General features: G+C 40.4%; 1 protein-coding gene across 8 annotated transcripts in view; it reads left to right on the top strand.

Moving 5' to 3' along the window:
• Positions 1-18,281, top strand: part of atp11c (ATPase phospholipid transporting 11C (ATP11C blood group)) — a 92,844-nt gene that overhangs the window by 15,224 nt on the left and 59,339 nt on the right. For 7 of the 8 annotated variants that reach the window (XR_013548149.1, XR_013548150.1, XM_078412214.1 and 4 more), the window contains exons 2-3: positions 14,942-15,061; positions 17,436-17,525. Coding sequence is in view for 6 of the 8 variants with exons in the window: in XM_078412214.1 (XP_078268340.1) it covers positions 14,942-15,061; positions 17,436-17,525 (210 nt within the window). In the remaining 2 variants the exon portion in view is untranslated. Of the gene's footprint in view, positions 1-6,563; positions 6,646-14,941; positions 15,062-17,435; positions 17,526-18,281 lie in introns of those variants that run through there. The other variant, XM_078412217.1, reaches the window with a different exon arrangement.

Consider the following 18,281-nt stretch of genomic DNA (forward strand, 5'->3'; position numbering starts at 1 on the left):
CGGCAACTCCAATGCCCAGGAACAAGGGATATTACAAAACGTGAACACTGCCTAGTCCATCACTGGTACTGACTTCCCACCATAAAAGAATCTGCAGGAGGCATTGCCTCAAAAGGGCAGACAACAGCATCATCAAGGACTCGCAGCACCCTGGCCACGCTCTCATTTCACACCTGCCATCGGGAAGAGAGTACAGGAGTTTGAAAACTAACGTCCAGGACCAGATTCAGCTTATTCCCAACAACCGTCAGGCTCTTGAAAACTACGCACTCCAACTGTATCCCGAACTACAAGCAGCCTTGTTTGCACTGGGGACTTGGGGCTTTGATTTTGTCTTTGCTCTGTACTTTGTCTTTGTTAATATATAAAACTTGTTTTTGTTGTTTATTATGATATCTACTGAGTACGATATTTACATATCTGTTGTGCTGTTGCAAGTAAGAATTTTGTTCCATTTCAGGACATACGACAAGAAAACACTTGACACGTTTGACTTTTGAGATCGGATTAATCACTTCATTGTTGGGTGATAAACTAACCTTTTGTTGTCTTTTCATCTCTGACCTTTTTCATTGCTGTTCATACCATTTGGGTTGATCGTTTCCCATGCTGAATGAAGTGTTCTAGTTTGCATATGGCCTCACCATATCAGTGGAGATCAGATGGATCTTTGTGGGATGAAAAGTTGAAATGACATACGTGGAAGCTCACGACAGCTGTTACAGATAGAATGCAGGTGGTCTACAAAATGGTAATACAGTGCTTGCTTTGTTTTGCCGAAGTAGAGGAGCCACATCGTGAGCACTGAATGCAAATTGGCTTTGGATCCCATGTGGCTTAACCCTCTGGACTAGCCTACTATATGGCACTTTATCCACATGGACATTTCACAACATCTACCACCCTGCCTTTGTCAATCTCCTTTGTTACCACCTCAAATTACTGAGAATTCTCCTGCACAAAACCATGTTAACTATCCCTTATCAGTTGCCTTTCCAAATGTACATCAACCTGTCTCATAATTTTCTTTAAAAGTTTCCCTTTCATTGATGTAAAACTTACTGGTCTGCAGTGTCTTGAGAATGCGTAATTTACAAAAAATATTTGTGAGTTGATCTTTCGAGGATGGTAAATGGTTAGTTTCATACTTAAGGTGGGAGAATCCTAATTGGAGATCTTTATATAGGGAAATTTATGGAAAGATGTAGATATGGAAGGCAATAGCACATTTAAGAACTTTGTTGAAATGGAAGTTGAAGATGTGGGTTTTTGAAACATTACGAAATGTTACTCAATGTGACAGTGCTTCCCTCTGCTGCTCTGAACCCTGTTGCTAGCTAACAGGCCAGGAGATGCCAATCCTCAGTATCAGTGCTAACAGCAGGGTCCAATTAGCTGACATCAGATTGGCTCACCTGAACCTCGTTAGCCTATTCCGTATAAAGCCAGGGATTCCAGCCAGAGGGAAAGGAGAGGGTGAAGAAGTGAGAAAGAGGAAGGAGGAATGGAGACAAAGTGGGGCACTAGGTGTGTTTCGTCCGCACTGTGGCCTAACATCGAGGAGTTAGAAGCCTTTGCTGGAGACCGACCTTTGAGACCTCTACCGCGGGGAATCTACGGGACTTTAACATCACGGAGCCCGTGATCCATTTGCCAGGGATTGACCTCGGAACTCCAACTCCAAGTGCTTGTGAACTTAACATCACGGAGCTTGCGGTCTTTGGTCAGAGACCGACTTCGGGAACTCTAAGCCACAGGAGTTTCGACTGCCCCAACACGGGAGCTTCAACCGCCCCGACGTGGGAGCTTTGACCGCCCCGACGGATGGTTCGACTGCCCTGACCGCAGGAGAATAAAGATGAAGAAGCTTGGACATTTTTTGCCTTCCATCACAATGAGGAATGTGGGGAATCCACTGTGGTGGATGTTTATGTTAACTTTTATGTAGTTGTGTGTATTGTTTTTTTCTCTTCTTTTTTGTATGGCTGTATGGTAATTCGCATATCACTGTTCAGTAATTGGTACATGTGACAATAAAAGACCCTTGAAACCTGGTTACAAAATTGATTTCAAAACTTGGTGTTCTGTCTGATTGCACATAGAATTTGAACTTAAACATAAAACTGCGAATGCAAATAGTTATGATCTGATAGCTATTACAAAGATGTGATTGCAGCTTACCTAGATTGGGATTTAAAGGGTGTAAACATTTTGAAAGGACATGAAGTCCAGAATGTAGCAGAGTTTTGGGTGGAGATATGATAATAACAGCTGGAAGTATTGTGGGTGTGGTGTACATGCCTGTTTATTTATTTATTTTTTTGGCTACTCTTCATTGAACAACGCATTCTGGAACCAACAAGGGAGCAGACCACACCAGACATGGAATTGTGCAACAAAATAGGGAGTATTAATTATATTGGAGTATTAATTATATTGTGGTGAAGGCAGCAATCATAATATGAATGAATATTACTTTCAGCTTGAGGGAGTGAGATGGATTGAAAACAAATCTTGAATTATTGGTGCAATTATGCAGGTATGAAACAAGAGTGAAGTGCCAAATCTACTTTTGGTTCAGCAGTGGAAGACATCTTGGCAGATTTTTTTTCAATGAAGAAAATATATTAATTTAAGCAGGAACAACAAAAGTACCTGGAGAGAAACCATCGTCAGTTGTTATGTTAAAAGGTTGTATGCACTATCAAGTTTAAGGAGGTATCCCACAAAGATGTGTGGCAGGTCAGAAGATTAGCACTAAACATTATTGATGCTGTTCTCTATCATTGATCTATACACTGTGGATGCCTCGATTGTAATCCTATATTGTCTTTCCGCTGACTGGTAGCAAGCTTTTCACTGCACCAATAAACTCAAACACTAATTACTGAAAAATTAAAGAAAGAAAAATTAGAGTATGAGATAAATCCAATCAAAAACATAAACAGTGAGGGTTTAGAAAGATTTCTTTTAAAGTGTCATCTTGTGGTGTTTGTGATTCTACAATGATATTACATTGGGAATGTCACACGAGTCAACATTTAATTGTTACTGCTGAAAAGGTGAAGAAGAGCTGCCTTTAGTCGCTGCCGTGCTTGAGGTTAGTGAGAGATGTTAGTGAGAGAGTTCCAGGGTTTTGGCCCAGTGACGGTGAAGGAATGGCAATATATTTCCAAGTCAACATGTTGCATGGCTTGGTAATGGTGTTACCACACTTTTGCTGCCCTTGTCCTTCTAGTTGGTAGAAATTCTGGGTTGGAAAGTTGCTGTCTAACAGGCCTCGGTGAGTTCCGAGAATGCATCCTGCAAATGGCAGAAACTGTTGCCACTCTACGTTGCTAGTGGAGTGAGTGTTATTCAACCTGCAAGTGGTGAGTATTCCATCACACTGCCGACTTCTATCTTGTCCATGGTGGACTAGCTATGAGGAGTTGGGATGTTTTGGATGTTGGGTGATTTGGAAGAATGTGAATGCTGTCAATATTCCTGTGATATTTCTGTCCTTGCCTATCTCATGAGTAGAGTCATTGCATATCAAAGTACTGTCAAGTTTGTGGGAGCATTGTGTGGATTTTAATGGTCTGCATGTAAGAATTTCTGTAGCTAGTTTGAAAAGAACGTTGATCCCACAAAGTGAGGTTATAAAATCGAAAATGGAACAAAAGGAGATGACAGAAAAATTGAATGGGTATTTAGCATCTTTCTTCACTGTCGAGGGTGCAAGTAACAGTCCAGAACTAGAAGGAAGGGAGTATCGCAGAAAACTTCCAACAAAATGGTACTAATCAAATTGTTACATCCATGGGCAATGGACCTGAATGAATACACCACAGTTGTTACCGCTTCATAAAGAAATATGTGGAGGAGTACGTTTCTACAGAAACCATCCAAGTTTCAGCCAGATACCTTGGATGAACAAAGAGATCCTAATTCTTCTGAGAGCCAGATCTCGAGTATTCAAGTCTGGTGACACAGATTCATAAAAAAAAAGTCCAGACACGACTTTGATAAGGCCATCAAAAAGGCTTGAAGGTTCTAAACTGGAGGATGAGGCAGACGTTTGGCAGCTATGGCAGGGTTTGCACATTTAATCATGCTGGCTCTCCACTCTGAACTGGACCAATTGTTCATAGACTACGGCTCAACATTCAACACCATCATTCCCTGCATAGAGATTACCACGCTCACAGAACTGGATCCTACGCATCCTGCTGTAACTGGATCCTTGACTTCCTAAACAAAAGAACATAATCAGTAAGAATTAGCAGCAACACTTAGTCATTGAGTGATACAGTGTGGAAACTGGCCCTTCGGTCCAACTCGCCCACACCAGCCAACAATGTCCCTGCTGCACTAGTCCTACTTACCTGCTCCTGGTCCATATCCCTCCAAACCTGTCCTATCCATGTACCTCTCTAATTGTTTCTTAAATGATGCGATAGTCCCAGCCTCAACTACCTCCTCTGGCAGCTTGTTCCATGCACCCACCACCTTTTGTGTGAAAAAGATACCCCTTTGATTCTTATTAAATCCTTTCCCCTTCATCTTGAACCTATGTCCTCTGGTCCTCGATTTTCCCATCTCTGGGCAAAAGACTCTGTGCATCTACCCGATCTATTCCTCTTGTAATTTTGTACACCTCTCCCCTCATCCTCCTGCGCTCCATGGAATAAGACCCAGCCTACTCAACCTCTCCCTAGTCAACCGCTCACACCCTCTAGTCCTGGCAATATCCTGACCACTCAATTACCTGATAGCTGCTGGGAAGAATCTGTCGCTGAATCTGGACATGTGCATTGTCATGAACCTCTGAACCTCTTGCCTGATGGGAGAGGCAAGAAGAGGGATTGACCAGGGTATTGCTGGTCCCTGATTATGCTGGTGGCCTTGCCGAGGCAGCATGAAATATAGATGGAGTCGATGGCAGGGAGGTTGATTTGCGTGGCAGTACATGCACAATTCTACAATTTCTTAACTCCATCTTCAAATTTGCTGATGACACCATTGATGTTGGACGATTTACTGATGATGATGAGTCATAGTAGAGAAGGGAGATCGCTCGACTGACCGAATGGTGCCAGAAAAACAGTCCTGCTCTCAACATCTGTAAAATCAAGGAACTGAATGTTGAATTTAGAAGAGGAAGACCGAAGATCCACATTTCTGTCTTCATCGACAGGAATGGACAAAAAGGCTATTAAACACCATCTCCAAATAAGCTCCAACCTGCAGAGACTTTGGGGGGTGGGAGGGGGAAAGGTTGAACTTTGTTTGAAATTAACATGATTAATTTCTCATATCCTAAATGATGTTTGTTTTGATACAAAAAATATTACAAATGCAGAAATGTATCAGTGTAATGAGTAATCTTTTACATCTGATAATTAATAGGTAACATGCATTGTGGGAAAACTTCAAATAATTTCACTTAAACTAGTTTATTTTGATTATGGCTTGTAGTTAGCAATTAAATACATATTTACAGAATGCTCCATACAAGCCCTAAGCACTGTATAAATTATTCAGGGCTAGGAATCATATTTCACTCATTTAAGTTTGTATGATTACATTTAATTCAATATGATTGTGACAGAGGATGCATCACCTCCATGTATTCAGGGTATTTAATTAATATGAAGGCTTGCAGGCAGACTCTAAGATTAGAAAGATCTCTTGGAATACATTTTCAACGAGCAAAATTAAAATTGCAAATTGACCTACATCCATTATATCTTTTCTATAGATATACAGTACCACTACTATAGCGAGATACTACTGCGTGATTGCAGGAAAGATGGCCATGTCACACTCATTTTGTCATCTTAAATTGTGGAAAATGGAGATTATGAAATCAATGGCTTGTTTTGGAAACATTCCTCTCCTCAGGAGAATATAATTGCCATTAGAGGGAGTGAGCCAAGGTTCATTAAACTGGTTCCAGGGATAATAGGCTTGTCCAATATGGTGAGATTCATGGACCGGAACAGTATTCTATGAAGTTTAAAGTATTCGTAAAAGAATGAGAGAAGATCTCGTTGAAATGTACAATATTCTTAGACAGCATGATAGGCTTGAGTTATGTTTAGTTTATTGTCGTATGTACCTAGTACAGTGAAAAACGTTCGTGTGCTAACCAATGCTAACTTAATTGCAAGAAGCATGTTTCTTCTCACTAAGAAGTTCAGGTCAGGACACAATTAGAAAATCAGCATTTGGCAGTTTAGGACTGATTTTTGTTTCATGTGCAGGGGATAGAATCTTTGGAATTCTGTACCTAAGTAAGGTGTCAAGGTTCAGCACAAAGGTATATTAATAGCAAGATTGTTGGATTTTTAGACATTGAGGGAATCAAGTGATGTGGGTTTTGTACTGGAAGCTGATGTCAAGATTAAAGATTTTGAATGGCAGTGCAGGCATGGTGGGGGAGATAGCAAACAACCTACTCTGCTATTTCCTGTGTTCTTTCTCTAAAATAAGTCCTTGAACTTTGTTTCACATAGACTTGTTCAAATATAGATCAATGTTTGTGTTAAAATGTTTTTATAAGAGTGCCTATGTGAACTAGTATTTCATAATAGGTTCTCCAAAAGAGAACAACACGCTGAGAATATTGTCAGAGCTGAGATTCTATGTTGGAATAGAATGGTAAGTAAAGTCACCAATGTGTATGTTTACCAACCCTGCTTTAGCATAACCATTTCCAGTGATTAAACTAGTTTTTATTGTCAATTATTGGCAGTGTAATGTAGTGCAATGCAAACCAATGCAATGTAGTGTGTATTCCAAATTTTTAAGTCTTTTTTTTGAATTTGCCAAATTTGATACTTCCTTATTAACTGTGAATGTAGTACAAATTCAGACTATGTCAGAATGGTGTGCCCATTGTCCTCTTAGAAAAAAATGATCTCCTTGTGTCTCTTCAGCCTAAGCTCCCAAACAATTCATAACTTCAGCCATTGCAGATTAACTCAGACCTTGTACTTTCAAGTCTACAATTAGCATTCAATTTGAAATGTAGCATGAGTTAATAGTGGAGAGTATTGAATTGGCATATATGCCTGAAAAGGAACAACTAAATTTTCTGCTGTTGCTTTATTCCACAACACAATTGATAAATATACATAACCAATAATGCAATAAATTATCAGTTATACCTGGTAACCAAGCCATAAACGTGTATGCGGAAAAACGGAGTGCAACTGCTTTTAAATGAAAATCCATAGTTGTTCTACGCTGAGGAAGGGTTGTGGTTAGAGTTGTACAGTATGGTTCAAAATTTGTCTTTAGACTGATTGTAAGGGGAGGAGGGGAAGAGAAGAAAGCTGGAAGACAGGAGGGGCAGGACAAAGTGTGGCAGGTAGTGGGTAAACACAGGCCAGGGTTTTAATTGGCAAATTAAGGTTTTAATTGGCAAAACCTTGTTTCTAATATTTTTGCTATGAACTCGTAACAGGATACTCACAGGATAATTTGTATTATGTGTATTATATTTGTAAAATTCTGGCTCATTGGACTTTGCTCCCAAATCGTTGAGTGCTCAGAGCTGTTTGTTCTTTGTCAAGTGATGAAAGGGGACTTTTTAATCAACTGTAGATAATTTTGTCTGTTCTAATCATCAAATTTGTCTTTGTTATAATGGAACACTTTTGTTCCTCAGATGTGCAAGTCCATCAATAAAATTTTGCTTGAAATAAAGCAGAAAACAAACTAAAATATCATTAGAATGCAATAGTGACAGTGTAATCCCATAACTTGTAAACAAATTTTGTGACAAGAATATCTTCCCATACATCTTGTCAGTTCTATGAAATTTCATCAGAATTTTAGATGTGATAGATTTGCGCATGCCTAGCTTTCTAAATTTGTTTGTTTTATTAAAGGGGATATGAGTGATATTTAGCAAGTAGCAATTATAATTTATCTTGATTTATGTTGTTCTGATCTGAAGAAGTATTTTTGTTTTTTCAAATTACTTTTATTTTAGGGGTAGGTAGTCAAACCAAAATGCCATCAACATTTCTCCTTTTTAATTCTGAGCTTTAAAATCTTGGAAAAGTATTTCTGTATAAGTCATAAAGAGACTAAATTCCCAAATGCTGTTATATTAGGATCTTTAGAAGAGATTGCTTTTTACATTTTTATTGAATCAATCAAAATGTCTCATCAAGCTAAGGACTGTAAATTGGTGTTAGTTTTGATACAGATTATGTTGATTTATTATTGTCACATGTACTGAGATACATTTAAAAAATTGCCTGCTGTCTTGTCAAATATACACGAGTACAATCAAGCTTTACACATGTGCAACAAGAGAAAAATACCAAAATGCAGAATGTAGTGTTACAGTTATAGAGAGAGTGCAGATTTTTTTTTAAAGTGCATTTAACGCATTGAGGAAGATTGGGAGATCGGGTTTACACCCATAGTTTATGACAGCCCATTCAGTAGTCTGAAAAGTGGCGGGAGAAGCTGCTCCTGGATCTGGTGGTACGTACTTTCAAGCTTATGTATCTTGTATCTGACAGGAGAGGGGAGAATAGCAAATGACTGGTGTGCAAATGGTCCTGGACTACATTAGCTGCCTACCTGAGGTGTGAAGTGAATGTGAGTTGATGTGGGGGAGACTGATTAGTGTGATTAAACTGGGTTATTTCCACAAATCTGTTTAATTTCTTGCAGTCTTGGGCAGAGCTGTTGCCATACTAAGTGGTGGTGCATCTCGGTAGGATGCTTTCTACAGTGCTTCTGTAGAAGTTAGTGGGAGTTGTTGTCTTTCACTAAAAAGTACTGAGCAAGTAGGTCAGTGAGTTGTTTTCAGTCATTCCAGTCAGTTGTTCCATTGCAATAGAATGTTTAATGCAGATCTACACCAATCCTTGAGAAGGTTGATAATTCATGAAAGGGTTTCTTGGCTTCTCAAACATTTTGCTGATTGTAATCCAACTTTTGTTCAGCTGGAAATGAACAAAAAAAACCTTCTGTAGGAACTCAGTAGGTCAGGTAGTATCTCTTTAGAGAAATGGGCAGGCAAGGCTTTGGAAAGAGACCCTTCCTCTGGACTGGAAATTATCTTGTGGAGGACTTGTGGATGATCCAAGACCTGCTAAATATTGTCAGCATTTGAACGGATGGCCAAAAGGGCAATGACATCTGTCACATCACACTCGCGTATGCCTCTTCCCTGGATCACTGCTACAGAAGTTAGAGCGGCCTTCCTTGCTTTTCTTGAGAACGCAACTGACCCGGACGGAGCTCCTGGCCATGTTCTTAGGAACTGTATGGACCAACTAGCAGGAGTAATCACTTCCTACTCTGTTCTGAAGTACCCACCTGCTTCAACAAGACCATATTCATCCCTGTGCCGAGAAACTCAAGATCTAATGTCGTAACGACTACCTTCCAATGGCCTTCCAACATCCACCATCATGGTGCTTTTAAAAGCTGGTAATGGAACGAATGAATGAATGAATATGTTTTTTGGCCAAGTATGCATATACAAGGAATGTGCCTTGTATATCCCCCACAAGGATGGTCTCAAAGCCCTCCGTTTCTTCCTCGACTGTAGAACCAGCCAATCCCCATCTACCAACACTCTCCTCCGCCTAGCAGAGCTGGTTCTTACCCTCAACAACTTCTCCTTTGACTCCTCCCACTTCCTCCAAACCAGAGGCGTAGCTATGGGCACTCGCATGGGCCCTAGCTACGCTTGCCTCTTTGTCGGGTACGTCGAACAATCCCTGTTCCGGGCGTACACCGGCCCCATCCCCGAACTCTACCTCCGCTACATCGACGACTGCATTGGTGCTACCACTTGTACCCATGCAGAACTCACTGACTTCATACACTTCACCTCCAATTTCCATCCTGGCCTTAAATATACCTGGACTATCTCCGACATCTCCCTCCCGTTTCTGGACCTCACCATCTCCATCACAGGGGACAGACTAGTGACAGACATTTACTATAAACCCACTGACTCGCACAGCTATCTGGACTCCACTTCTTCCCACCCGGTCCCCTGCAAAAAGTCTATCCCCTACTCCCAATTCCTCCGTCTACGCCGCATCTGCGCCCGGGATGAGGTGTTTCACACTAGGGCTTCAGAGATGTCCTCGTTCTTCAGGAAATGGGGCTTCCCCTCCTCCATTATAGATGAGGCTCTCACTAGGGTCTCTTCTACATCCTGCAGCTCCGCTCTTGCTCCCCCTCCCCCCATTTGTAACAAGGACAGAATCCCCCTCGTTCTCACCTTTCACCCCATCAGCCAGCGTATCCAACAAATCATCCTCCAGCATTTCCGTCACCTACAACGGGACCCCACCACTGGCCATATCTTCCCATCCCCTCCCCTTTCTGCGTTCCGCAGAGACCGTTCCCTCCGTAACTCCCTGGTCCACTCGTCCCGTCCTACCCAAACCATCCCATCCCGGGGCACTTTCCCCTGCAACCGCACAAGATCAACACCTGTCCCTTTACCTCCCCCCTCAACTCCATCCAAGGACCTCTCCAGGTGAGACAGAGGTTCACCTGCTCCTCGTCCAACCTCATCTATTGCATCCGCTGCTCCAGATGTCAACTTATTTACATCGGCAAAACCAAACGTAGGCTCGGCGATCGCTTCGCTCAACACCTGCGCTCGGTCCGCGTTAACCAATCTGATCTCCCGGTGGCTGAGCACTTCAAGTCCCCCTCCCATTCCCAGTCTGACCTTTCTGTCATGGGCCTCCTCCAGTGCCATAGTGAGGCCCACCGGAAATTGGAGGAACAGCACGTCATATTTCGCCTGGGCAGCTTACAGCCCAGTGGTATGAACATTGACTTCTCCAACTTTAGATAGTTCCTCTGTCCCTCTCTTCCCCTCCCCCTTCCCAGATCTCCCACTGTCTTCCTGTCTCCACCTATATCCTTCCTTTGTCCCTCCCCCCCCCCGACATCAGTCTGAAGAAGGGTCTCGACCCAAAACGTTGCCCATTCCTTCTCTCCTGAGATGCTGCCTGACCTGCTGAGTTACTCCAGCATGTTGTGAATAAATACCTTTGATTTGTACCAGCATCTGCAGTTATTTTCTTACACTTGTACATATTATCTGATCTGTCAACCTTTTATAAAGGAAAAGTACTTTTGGAGAGGAAAGTGGGCTGTAAAGGGTGATATAAACTGAAACTATATTGAAATAATAAATCTACAATACAGTTGGATGGTGCACACTGCATTTTTTTTTTTGCCATTTCACAATAGTCAGCCGGCACTTGAATATATGGACTACCTTAATTCACATCTGTAGTATCGATAACATTTCCTGTGCACTGAGAAATAAATGGCTACAAACTTTATAAGGAAATGTGTGGAATGTTTTCCTATCAAAACCATCCAGGGTGTTCCCCAACCAAAAGCCTTGAATGAACCAGATAGTTTGCATTATTCTGAGAACCAGATCTTGGGTCTAACGATGCAGATTCATAAAGTCTGGATATGACCTTGATAAGGCCATCAAAAAGGCTAAAGGGACTTTTGTTCTAAACTGAAATATGAGTCAGACATTCAGTAGCTATGGCAGGGCTTGCGCATCACCATTTCCTACAAGGCGAAAATAGGGGACAGCTCAAGTGACAGTGAAACATCACTCCCAATGAGTGGCGCAGCGGTATAGTTGCTGCTTTACAGCGAATGCAGCGCCGGAGACTCGGGTCCGATCCTGACAAGGGGCGCCGTCTGTAGGGAGTTTGTATGTTCTCCCCGTGACCTGCGTGGGTTTTCTCCGAGATCTTCGGTTTCCTCCCACACTCCAAAGACGTACAGGTTTGTAGGTTAATTGACTGGGTAAATGTTTTTTAAAAAAATTGTCTCGAGTGTGTGTAGGATAGTGTTAATGTGCGGGGATCGCTGGGCGGCGTGGACTCGGTGGGCCGAATGGCCTGTTTCCGCGCTGTATCTCTAAAAAAAAAGACCTCAATGCGTTCTACGCAAGATTCAATTGGGAGAACACTGATGTGCCTTCTTGGGTCCCCAAAGCCCCCGACAGTATTGTAATCTCAGATACCGAGGTCAACATCAGTAGATCTTCCAAGAGGGCGAACGCTCAAAGCACCTGGATCTGATGGTATACCGGATTGCATTCTCAAAATCTGTGCGGCCCAGCTGGCTGGAGTTTTTGTGGACATCTTGTCTGAGTTCCCACCTGCTCTAAAAGGGCACCAAAGATACCAAGAACCCCAAGTAGATAAAGGTGACGTGCCTTAATGACGACCTACTGGTGGTGATGAAGTGCTTTGAGAAGTTGGTTATGGTGCGCATCAATGTCTACCTCAAGAAGATCCTGGCCCCACGACAATATGGCTACCGCTACAACAGATCAATGGAGGATGATATCTTGCTGGCTCTGCATTTACCACCTGGACAATAAAACCTATGTCATGCTGTTGTTCGTAGACTACAGTTTGCATTCAACATCTGTTTTGGGTCATATAACAATAAGACACACTTGATTTTTTTGATACAAGGAGCTGATGTTGGTTTACAAAAAGAGTAGCTCAGTGGGTCACCCATAGGGGTGCCACCTATCTCACTCACAAATATGGGACAAGGTGACGTCACTGTCCTGCGCCCCACGTGTCCTCACGCAGCCAGCAGCTACGTGCTCCCGCTCCACCAATGGATTGAGAATGACTTCAATATATCTACTGCATATAATTGCCACATTGCTATCTATATACTAAAACTCTCGTTTGTTTGTTTGTTTGTTCCTGAACTACAGCCAAAACGGTACATGATAGCGCGACAATTTTAGTCCCACCTTACTCACCGTCATCCCTTTGGTGCTAATGGAAGAGGTTTCGTTGAAATCGGGTTATATTTTTAAAGTTATTCACAATTTAAAAGTTATTCACATTTTAAAGTTTAAATCTATCTCCTCGGGAGGGGGAGAGGGAAGGAGGGGGGAGGTTGAGGGGGATGGAGTGGGGGGAGGGGAAGGGGAGGGAAGGGTGAGGAGGAGGAAGGGGGGAGGGGAGAGGAGGAAAGGGGGAGAGGGTGCTGCACCAATGCAGGAGAGGTTTGGACCCAACGGGTCCATTTGGTCTAGTCCTTTATAAATGGTATCCTAAAACCATAATTGGAAAATTGAAATGTGACTTGCCTTTTTACATGTGGAACTTGGGAAAACTTAAGCTTTATATATTCTATGAAACTGATTTTTCTATTTAAATAAGCTTGAGTTAATTACACTGCATGAATGTAATTCTCCATTAAGAGGTCAAAACTTATATTTGAATTGAGTTTTAATTTGAAAGATGCAGTATTTACATTTTCTGCTGTGTTTGGTTCAGTTATACACTGTTTATGTCAATGAAAGTTTCTGAGAGATTGGATCTATGTCAGGAGCTTTTTTTGCTGTTACCTTTTATGGTTGTAGATTGATGATCAGAAGACATGGAAGTTGCTCAAGAAAAAGAGCTGAGCATTCTTTTAATCAATTGAATAACACATCACACCATTAATATTGTGTATCTATACCTCTGGCTTCTTTAATGTGCCTTTTGGGATAAATTGATAATCCTCATTTTCCTTTGTTAAACTTTTTAATTCAAAGGATGTAAACATTGACCGTATGAATCGGGCATAGGCCGCTCGGCCCATCAAGCCTGCTTGCAATGTAAGATCATGATTGGCTGGATTATAACATGAACATTCCCCCCTCTACCTTCTGCAACCTTTGCCCTCTTGCTCATCAAGTATCTCGCTCCTTCGGCCTCCACTATCCTTTGTAATAGAGTTTGAAAATTAATGATCCTCAAAAATAAATTGTGTTGTGTTTCTAAATAGGTGACATGTTTTACATGTGAAAAGGGTTTAGCAATGATGCCTAGTTTGGGATTTCTACAATAAAGGAAATATTCCCCAATTTTCACCCTGTCCGGATCCCTTAGGATCTTGTATGTTTCAATCTAATCCTCTTTCAATTTCCCATTTAAGGCACCAATCTAGACTGTCCATCCTTTTTCCCCCAAGATTATCTGCCCATTTCAGGGGATATGCTGGCAATGTAAACCAACATCTGCAGTTATTTTGGCTCTGTATCTTGGTGTCTGTTGTTCATTTAATTTTGTCCATCTTACAAGGAAACAATCACAGTCGTATGATTTAAATGCATTCATTTGTACTGACAAAATATAATTTCTTCCAATTGCACATTTTATATTTTATGTAAATATATATGAGTACTTGAGATGCTTTGGAAGAGGAGTATGACATGTGCAGTACATGGTAGGGAGCTAAGGAATGTTGATTAACAGAGGGATCTTTGGTTCAAGTCCATAGTGGTTCTATGAAAATGACACACCGGTCCATTGAGTCTGTGCCAACAACTAAATACCCATTTACATTAATCCACTTTTCTTCTCACATATCCTTTAATTACCCCCAGATTCTATCACTCATCTACATACAACGTGCAACATAGAGGCCAGCTAAACTACCAATCTGCATGTCTTTGGGATGCTGCCAGTGGAGGTGGTAGAATTGGATATTCACCAATATTTAGAGCCATTTAGACAGGCACTTGAATAGGCAGGGTAGAGAAGGATATGGACCTAACACATACAAATGGGATTATTGTAATGGGCCGATGAGGTGGTCATAGATGTGACGGGCCAAAGAGTCTGTTTTTGTGCTGCATTAATCTGACTCTAAAACTGAGTTAACATATTAATCTGTTGCAACCAGTAAATACCTAACTTAATTATCCTTTCCGATATTTTGTGTTGTAATGAGGATAAACTATATGTCAGAAATTTGTCAGTTATGGAGAAAAATGCGATTGAAATTGATTTTAACCTTCATCTGACCCTCTTAAAAGTCCAATCAGTTGCAAAGTACAAATTAAAGGTTGTACAAATGTATTTTCACTTTCTAATCAACCAACATTATATTTTATCCTTCCAAGTGTGCTGGTGAAGAAAAACGAGTTGACAGCCGCACAATTTATGTTGGACACCATCAAATTCCTGGAGTAGAAACATTTTTCCCTCAGAATTTCTATGACAATAGAATAATTTCTTCAAAGGTAAGTCTGCATCTCAAGTCCTGCATCAAACTCTTCTAATTGTTGAGTTTTAAAGTCCTGTATAAGTAATGGTGAAGTGAATTTAATTATAGGGTTTCTTAAATTAATGTGAATACTTGTTCAGAAGATGGGGGGAAATACATGGGATTTTTAGATATTTTAAAATATTGCATAAACTTATTTCTTTATCAGATACTGAGCAAAAATAAAAGCTTAAGAATGATGGAGTTGGCCTGATTGTTAGATTTAGGAAGAAGCAATGATGGCAATAACCATTTTGACCATCAAATCATTTCCCTTTTTAATGTGTAGGAAGGAACTGCAGATGCTGGTTTTTGTGTCTAGCTTCATTTCCCTTTTAAGGAAGGTTAATGTCCAAGGCAATGGAACAGAACATTAGCAAAAGTTGATCTGCAACACTTCTGTTTCAGCAGTCTTCGTGGATTCAGTTAAGATTCATGCATCTTAATGGTAGCTTGGCAGTAGCATGACAACAGCAATAAAATTAAATGCTCAGCAGAAGATAAGATTGCGTATCTTTGACATACCGATTTAAAGATGGCTTAATTTGCATTACCTAGGTTCCATGCATCAATCATTTGTCAACATGAAAAATATACAGAGCTCTAGAGAAATCTGTAAACCAAAATACTTGTTTTTAGATCAATTCTTGGTCCGTTTTCCCCACTGCCCACCTCTTCATGCTATTTGTGTAATTTTCACCTTTTTAATTGCTACAAAATTATAGGGAATTTAAAATAATTTCATCATACTTTTGAATTTGTTTGGCTCCATGTTTATGTGTCTTTGTTCAGTTAAATATATATACACACATAACCAGTGCTAATAGTTTCTTTGACCAAGAAGTTAACATGTGGCTTTACTGATTTTTTAATAGACAATTTCTAAAATGTCTGACACAGTTAAGTTTCTCCACGAGCTGGCTGACAGCATTTTCTTTTGCTGTGGCTCAGCACCACGCATCCAATTAAGGTTAAAGCTCGTATTGCAGGAAAAGCAGGAGATCTACAAATTACGTTGGAGTTGTCATGGTAATGACAACATGCAGTTATAATTCTCCATTTGACCATATGTATTTTTGCTCAACCAAAACTGAATTCAGAATAATTTAAATTGTCAACCAAAATGGAATGTCACCTTTAAGCAATTTAAACTCTACATTTGATATTTTAGGGGTTCTTAAGAAATGTACAGTGAATGCAACACCTGGATAACTGGGATTATTTTTTCTTTGTTGAAGGTTTTTTTAATATCTCCTTTAGCTGTTTTAAATTTAATGTTAACCAAAACAATTGTAACATGTTTTTTGTGGTTAGGTATCTAAGTCGTTAAGGCAGATGATCGTTGCTTTGAGGTTTAGGGTTATTATTGTCACATATATCGAGATACAGTGAAAAGCTTTGTTTACATGCTATCCAATCAGATCAGATAATGCTATAAACTAGAATACAATAGACAGCAAAATGAAAGAGTGCAGAAAGAAACAAGGAAAATGTTGCTTGGTCGCAGTTGGTTGTAGTGTTATTGTTGCAACCATTTCAATAAAGTCCGTGGAATGCAGTTTTTAGTACTTGCTTCAGCAAATGCACTAAATTGGATCACATATTTAGAGGTTGCATGTGGCTCCAACAAAAGTATTGGGTATAATTCTGTTTTAACTGTTTGTTAAAATCAATTAATGAACTAACCCATTAAAAAAATAGTGTTTCAGTCCTGCATTGATCTTGCATTTGTCCATGCTGTATTTGATCTTGCAATGATTTAAGGCAACATGCAACTTAAGCTCTGCTAAGTCATTGAACAAATATTTAATGATTTGCATTCCTTGTGGAATTTTAACACAGCTCAAAGCCAACACGTCAAGAGTATGAAATAAAACAAAGCTGATACATGAACTCTTTCCACAGATGCTACCTCGCCTGATTATTTCTAGCATTTGTTTTTATTTCAGTTTTCCAGCTTTAGCAGTATTCTGGCATTGGCATTAATGTTCTGATTGCTATTGCATATCTATTAACGAAATGTTTAAAACAACAAAAATTTGCAATCATGGAGCGTTAATATTAACTAATATAAACAAAAAACTTATTTAAATAGCCATCTCAAGGAAAATGTTGTATGGCGTTGATGTACTTCGACGTTTAAAGTGGATCAGTATGATAAAATAATGTTCACTGGTAGTCCTGTTCTAAAACTAGAGCTTGAAGAAATCAGAATAGTGGTGTAGGGTCTGAGGGAGAGTTAGGTTTGGAGAATGGTTCCATTCTTACACAGTTTTTTGCATGATTATTTGAAACAACCTATCATTGAGTTATGAATTAAACCTCTCTTTTTGTATCATTTATCTTCACAGTATACATACTGGAATTTTATTCCAAAAAATTTGTTTGAACAGTTCAGAAGAATTGCAAATTTTTACTTTCTTATCATATTCCTTGTACAGGTAAGTCGAACCAATTGTATTTTAAAAAAGCGTTCAAATGAGTGAAGCAGGCATCTCAGCCCCGTGAAGCTGCTCTGCCATTTAAAAAGGTTATGGCTGATATGATTAAATCTTCAACACATTCCTGTTTATCCATAGAAACAGTTCACCCCATTAACAAAAATCTGTGCATCTACTTCTGATTTAAATATATTCAAAAACACTAATTCCACTGCTATTTGAGGAAAAGGTTTTTGGAAACTTGAAAATCTGAGACTAAATTTCATCTTGTCCCTGTCTTAAATAAAAGATCCCTTTAAAAACATGATCTTTAGTTGAACACTAGACGGGCATGGACCTCTCTAAACCTCTCCTGCGGGCCCGGCAACCCCCGTTGGGTCCAAACCTCTCCTGCGGGCCCGGCAACCCTCTCCCAACTGACGACCCGTTGCCGGCCGGGGAGTCTCCCCCTGGGCGAGAGGAAAGGGGAGAGGGAGCCACTTACCCCCCCCCCAGCTCCAGGCGGCCATCGCGGCAGCCAAAGCGACCCGTGGACCCATTGGGTGCAAACCTGTCCTGCAGCAGCAGCTGGAAGGCGACGGCCATCTTCTTGTCACGCTATCGTGAACCGTTTTGGCTGCAGTTCAGGAACAAACATACAAACAAAAGAGAGTTTTAGTATATAATATATATATATATATATATATATATATATAAACATAGCACAAAAAGTAAGGAATTTGTGTTTGGTAGATTATTTCTTTGTTGTAACAATGC

Source organism: Rhinoraja longicauda, chromosome 15 (genome assembly GCF_053455715.1).
Source record: "Rhinoraja longicauda isolate Sanriku21f chromosome 15, sRhiLon1.1, whole genome shotgun sequence".
NCBI lineage: Eukaryota > Metazoa > Chordata > Chondrichthyes > Rajiformes > Arhynchobatidae > Rhinoraja > Rhinoraja longicauda.